The sequence below is a fragment of the Gekko japonicus genome, unplaced genomic scaffold, assembly GCF_001447785.1.
Source record: "Gekko japonicus isolate JY-2015 unplaced genomic scaffold, Gekko_japonicus_V1.1 scaffold2084, whole genome shotgun sequence".
Lineage (NCBI taxonomy): Eukaryota > Metazoa > Chordata > Lepidosauria > Squamata > Gekkonidae > Gekko > Gekko japonicus.
In genome coordinates this window covers 265,997-272,682 of record NW_015169236.1, presented here as the reverse complement: position 1 = coordinate 272,682, position 6,686 = coordinate 265,997, and the positions used below count along the sequence as shown (strand labels likewise).

General features: G+C 46.8%; 1 protein-coding gene across 1 annotated transcript in view; it reads left to right on the top strand.

Annotated features, from left to right (window-relative positions):
- MATN3 (matrilin 3) overlaps window positions 1–1,936 on the top strand; it is a 12,129-nt gene extending 10,193 nt beyond the window's left edge. Inside the window, exons 6-7 of the mRNA XM_015416447.1 lie at window positions 967–1,101; window positions 1,911–1,936. Coding sequence (XP_015271933.1) covers window positions 967–1,101; window positions 1,911–1,936 — 161 coding nt within the window. The remainder of the gene's footprint in view (window positions 1–966; window positions 1,102–1,910) is intronic.
- The last annotated feature ends 4,750 nt before the right edge of the window (window positions 1,937–6,686 follow it).

Here is a 6,686-nt window from a genome sequence, read left to right as displayed (position 1 = left end):
AGCCAACTCACTGGTAACTTCCGGTTTCGAGCTCTCAGTACCTTTCGGTTTCGAAAGTTTTTCTTTGTCCTTCTTCCCCACCATCTTTATTGTTTGTTTACTTTCACAAATGTTTTTAAAGTCTCTGAATGTGCGCTTGAATGCTTAAACTCACTTTGGTAAGTACTTCTAGACAGTTTCTTTCACGTTTTCTTCCGCTCCCCCCCTCAAACGCTCAAAAATTCATGCGCATGGGAGGCGTCCCTCCCCCGCTCGCCTTTTTCCCCGTTCAGTGGGGTGGGGAACTATCTTTTTCCTTTGCAAATGCTTTAAAACTGACTCATGTTCATAATTGGTCTTCCAACCTCGTTTTCGGCTTCATTTCTGACGCTCGATCTCCTGCGCTTGCCCCGGTCAGCGTCACTTAAGTCCATTCGGTCTCTCAGCACGGAGAACCGTCGGAACGAAGAGGCGCCTCAATTCTCCGGCATTCTGCCATCGAAGAGGCAACCTCTTATAAGTTCCATGGCCAGGGTCCCTTCGCCGGGTCCCTGGGGGGGTTAACGAGCCTGCGCACCCCCTCCTTCGGCTGGAGCGCAGCTTCACCCCCGGAAGGTCCGGGAGGTGAGTCTGCTAGCGCGCCGCCATCAACCAGACTCGGTAACTTCCCTCCCAAAACACAAAGTGTTAAGAACAATGTGTGCAGACATTAATAAAACCTGGAATTCAGGCGGCATGGAAAGATGCTGAAGCACCTGATATTGTGGTAATGCGGAAATGAAGGGGAGAGGGCAGGAACAGAGGCGGTGGGGGAGTTGGAGGCAGCGGAAGGGAGGGGTAAATGAAGTCAGCAGCAGCAGAGGGATGGGGGGGGAATGGAACTGGTGGAGTGAGGCTGGGGAGGCGATGGCACTTGGGGTTTCTTCTCCCTTGTGAATATTTGCATGTCCCCCCTTGTCGTCTGTATAATGTGATTCTCTTTTACAGTCCGGTCTTCCACTGAGGATGTCTGTGCATCTGGAACCCATGACTGCCAACAAATCTGTGTTCCTGGTGGCCAGTCTTATTACTGTGAGTGCTATGAAGGATACTCCCTGAATGCGGATAAGAAAACATGCTCAAGTAAGAACCTGACTGCTGTTATCAGTAAAAGTATTTAGGAATTGAAATGGGCACAAAGGGCTTTTTAAAAGGCTAATTTACCTCCGAGCCTTCAGTCCCATAAAGAGGAATGCAAAGGAAATTCCTGGCACCTGGAACATAAGAACATAAGAAAAGCCCTGCATCCTGTTTAAAATAGTCCAGCATCCTGTTTAACATAGATGCCAAAGCCTTTCCCTCCTGTGGCCCCTCTTCACTGGTAATCAGATGCTTATTACCTCTGGACATGGTTTTCTTGGCTAGCGGCCATTGGTAGACCTATCTTCCAGTACATGAAGTTGCCTTCTAATAAGTCAGATCCTTGGTCTATCAGGATCAATACTGCCTAATGTGACTGACAGTGGCCTTCTAGGGCTTCATATTGTGGTCTTTCGCATTGCCTACTACCTGATCCCTTTTGGCGATGACAGGAATTGAACCGGGAGACTTCTACACGCAAAGCAGGTGCTCTACCACTGAACCATGGCCGCATCCCAATGGCAGAAAGTATGACTTTAAGGAACAGGCAGGAAATGATATAGCAGAAGAGATCATAAGAGACTACGATAGGCCAAGAGAGGGAGGAAGGCATGGCTGCAAGAGGTGGGACTAAAGGGTATTATTTGTGAGCTGAAAGCCTCATCTCTGCTTGCTTGAGAAGGATTCACGGGGGAGCTATGAGCTCATTTCAGACATAACAGCAAACCATGGTATATTGATTCAGCATGCTTCCATGGATCTGAATAGTCTCCTTTCTCCCTTGTATGAGGGTTGTGTTCTTGGCTTTCCAGGTTCTGCTGATCACACGGTGCTGTGACATCCAAAATGTAAACTATAGTTTGTGCTTCTTTCCAAACTGTGGTTTTCAAACCCATTTGAAACCATGATTTCAAACTGTAGTTTGGAGGCAAGGCACTGACAACAATTTACCAGTTTGGACAGTAAATTATGCTTGGTGAAAGTCAGGAAACAATCATGGAAGGGTAATGAAAATTGCAAACTCCCTTTTTGTGAGATGGAAGTATTCTTCATGTGCTCCAGCATATTCTGGAAATGTTCTGTAGTATATAATTTAAAAAAGTTATGTATGCTGGATTCATGTCATAAATTAAGTATATGATTTATAGGTAAAAGTAAAGGTTTCCCTTGCTCGAAAGCTAGTTGAATCCGACTCTAGGGGGCGGTGCTCTTTTCCGTTTCCATGCCGAAGAGCCAGCGCTGTCCGAAGACGTTTCCGTGGTCATGTGGCCGGCATGACTAAATGCCGAGGCACACGGAACACTGTTACCTTCCCACCAAAGTGGTACCTATTTATCTACTTGCAATTTCTTGCTTTTGAACTGCTAGGTTGGCAGGAGCTGGGGCCAGAGATGGGAGCTCACTCTGTCATGAGGCACTCAGGTCTTGAACTGCCAAAGTACAGACCTTCATCTGCAGCTCAGCGTCTTAACCTCTGAGCCACCATGGCTTCCCTGTGATTGATACCATGTACCAATATTCTGTTAGTGTCCTAGCTCACTCACAGCAGAACATAATTTTGGTTTAATTTCAATTTCTGGGTATTATTTATTTATCGTACATCAGAATTACACACAGGAAGCTTATAATAATAAATATAATATATAATAATTAAAATTTCTAGGTAGCTTAGTTCAACAAAAGTAAGCCCTATTTGAAAATTAGTCAAGCTTCTTTAAAAATAGACCCCATTTTAAGTGAAGATAATGTAATCTTTTCAAGTCAACTGTTCCTTTCATTTTCCTTGAATCATGACTTTTAGAAGATTTTGTAAGTTCATAAAAGATTTGTTTTTCCAGCTCTTGTGTCATTCCATGGAAACTCAGCATTTGCACATTCAGAAACCTTTAGTGGAAATATGAAACTAGACTTGTTGTCTTCTCTCTATGAAACAGTAATACTCCATACTGTTCTCTCTCCTTCCCCCAGCTGAATATCAGTCTTTTACGCACTAGTTCTAGTAAAAATGTTCCACAGATGGTACCCAAACAAGTCAGTAAGGCAATCAGTTTTAACCTCTACTGTGCTATAAATGGAAAAAACCCGATGCTTCTGGACTATTCATAGATTCAGAAGTTTGCATTTCATAGCTGATGGGTTGCAAGCAATTGTCACTGAATAATTTACATAGACTGACTGTAGGAGAGCAAAACAACCCCACAATTCCATATAGTCTTGGTATATCTCAGGGCTTAGTAAGTTTGGCACATGTGCCAACAATACCACAGCAGCCCTTGGTACCCAGGGCTAGATTTCTGCTCAAACAACCAAGGCACCAGTAGCAGCACTGGGGCCAGTGGGCAGTAGAAGGCAGTAGCCAGGACTTATGCCCTCTGTTGCCTCCCATACTTACACAGCCACCAGCCAAATTCAAGGCAAGTCCCTGAAATGCTGATTGTGGCACTGGAGCTTGGCTTGTGGGAGGAGTGTCTCCAAATACAACCCTAGTCCCCATCCCACAAGTAGAGGTTGCATTTTTTTTTCAACCAAAAAAGTTACCTAGTGCTGGTATAAGAAGAGCCCTGCTGGATCAGACTAGTGGTCCATCTAGTCCAGCATCCTGTCTCACATTGTGGCCAGTCAGTTCCTCTTGAGGTCCAACAACAGGGCACAGAGGCCAAGGCCTTCTCCTAAAGTTGCCTCCTCCTAGGACTGGTATTCAGAGGTTGACTGCCTCTGAATGTAGAGGTTCCTCTTATTCACCATGGCTAGTAGCTACTGATAGACGTATCCTCCGTGAATCTATCTAATCCCCTTTTAAAGCTGTCTATGCCTGTGGCCATCAGTACATCCTCTGACAGCTAATTCTACAATCATCATCACTGTGTAAAGAAGTATTTCCCTCTGTCCTTCCTGAATCTACTGCCCATCAGCTTCATTGGATGAATACTGATCACAGCAGCAATCCGCTGTGTGGTTCCTGGGGTTGCCACAGCACTTGCCAATGTATTTGCAGGCAGCTACTCAATAAAATTTATTTATTTATTTATTTATTTGATTATATTTATACCCCGCCCTCCCTGCGAACGGGCTCAGGGCAGCTTACACAGGCACAAAAGTGCATACAGTATATAAAAACGGTTAAAAATTCAGTTCCACGCATAAAAGCTCCCAACGTCGTGCATAACAGAGAGGGAGGGCTAGGGCCGTGGATAGATGTTACCCGGCCCTCCGGCGGTATTGCTCTATGATGGAGCGGTGGTGGTAGTGGCAGTGGCGGCTCCTACTCGAAGGCCTGGCGGAAGAGCTCCGTCTTACAGGCCCTGCAGAACTGCACAAGGTCCTGCAGGGCCCTGATCTCCTCCGGGAACTCATTCCACCAGATAGGAGCCACCACTGAGAAGGACCTGGTCCTCGTTGCCGCAAGCCTGGCCTCCTTGGGGCCCGGGGTCACCAGCCGGTGTTGTGACCCCGAACGAAGTGCTCTTTGGGGAATATGTGGGGAAATGCGGTCCCTCAGGTATGTCGGACCCTGGCCATGTAGGGCTTTAAAGGTAAGCACCAGCACTTTGAAGCGAATCCAGTATGCTATAGGCAGCCAGTGCAGCGCTTTCAGTACAGGTTGGGTGTGCTCCCACCTAGGGGCGCCCACCAACAGCCTGGCTGCAGCATTCTGCACCTGTTTTAACCTATGTATGGATGGGCTGGGCTGTTATAAATTAATCCTTATATAATCTTATGTTCCTATGTTTTAACCTATGTATGGATGGGCTGGGCTGTTATAAATTAATCCTTATATAATCTTATGTTCCTATGTTTTAACCTATGTATGGATTTTTAATTTTATATATTGACTCTAAATGTTACGTTAAATTTACTATGCCAACAAAGGTGTTGTAATAGATCAGAAAATGTCCTAGGGGCGGAGGCTTAGAAAGTTTATTGCTCTTTGTTCTATCTTGCCTGGGGCTAGCACAGGTTGAGACTTTACAGAGTCAAGATGTAGGTTAGTGCAGTCAGAGGGGTGATTAATCCTTTGCTTTGTTCCTAGCATTTTCCCAGTTTACCCTCCCTCACTAGTAAAGTTTCTTGTTTAAAAGCTTGTTTAAAAGTGGTCTGCTGCATTTATTAACTCTTCTTTTACATTGAAATCCCTAACGTGATCGCAGCAGCGGCACTCCCAGCTGCAAATACATCTGAGTGCTACTGTGGAAATGGCATGCAGGCGGCTGTGGGAGGAGGGGAGGGCAGGTGGGCAGGGTGCGTGGGTGGGGGAAGGAAGAAGGGATGCCAGGTCCCCTATCTTCTGCCGGTAGGGGGGCGGAGGCTCCTTCCTGGGATCTTGTTGCGTGTGTGCAAATGCTATGGTACCATAGAGTTTTTGGCCGAATGCTAGAGCGTCCCCCTGGTGACATGTCCAGCGTGATTATGTCACCTCTGGTTTACATCATCGTGCTGGGCATGTCAGACACCATGGAGCTCTTCGGGGGCAAGGCTCCCCCCGCTGGCCAGCCAGCCAGCAGGCGGATCAGGGGGCCCAAAATTGGTGGAAGTCCTGCCCCCATTGGGGGGATATCAACCCCAGTTGAGAAAAGAAATTAGGGAACCTGGGTTGGTTATTGGCAGGGCATGTGAAAAACAATGCCTCCAACTCAGTGGCTTCCACCACTCCTAGCTGAGAGGGGAAATGGTCAGTAGGCAAAATAAAGGGGAAATGCAGTTTCAAAACAGCTCCCCAAACCCTTCAGATCACCTATAACCGTAAATACAAGTAGTGTTTAATTCCACAAGGAGGTGTGGGGAATCAAAATAGGACACACATCGACAAAACTCAAACTTAGGCAACAAAACGTAAAGTTGGAACAAAAGAGGTGATAAAAGTATTTTACTGAGCCTGTGCGGCCTTCTGCAAGTCTCCTGCACTCAGTCTTGGCTGCAGCATGGCTGGCACTCGGTGGTGGGGGTGGTGCTCCTGGTCTTTCACGGCTGCAGGTGTCTTGAACCTCCAATTCAGGCTTCACTGTTCTCTGGACAGCACCCAGAGGGCTTCCATTTTCCCTTTCCCCCCTCAAAAATTACTTTTCCCTCAGAAATCTCTTTTTCCCTCAGGCCCTTCTTATGGATCCCTCTCAGGGAGAAAATACCTCCCCCCCAACTGCAACAGTGGCCCAAACCCATAGGGTATACACGTATAGGGTGCAGTCAGACGGCGTGCTGGGAGCGGTTTAAATCACTCTGGCCCTGATGCGGTATTTTTGAACCTGGAGAATCGCGATCACACTCACTTCCTTGCTCCGGATTACTGTGCTATTGTTGTTTTCTCTCTCTCATTTTGGGCATGCGCACAGGCAGCCATCTGTAGAACTGAAAGTTTCGCGCCTGCGCAGAACAGCGATTTCCACTTCAACCCGACTGCTGTAACACTTCCTTTTAAACGTTTACCATCGAAAATGGCCTCTTTAAACGTTTACCCCGAAAACGGCCTCCGTGAGACCCCAAACTGGTCTAAATGCTAAAACTAGGCACCGTTTAAACATTGCTTTTAATAACGCGGTGGCGGACCTCCGCCTATGTGCACACCGTCAGCGCTAAAAAAATGGGCGAAAAGC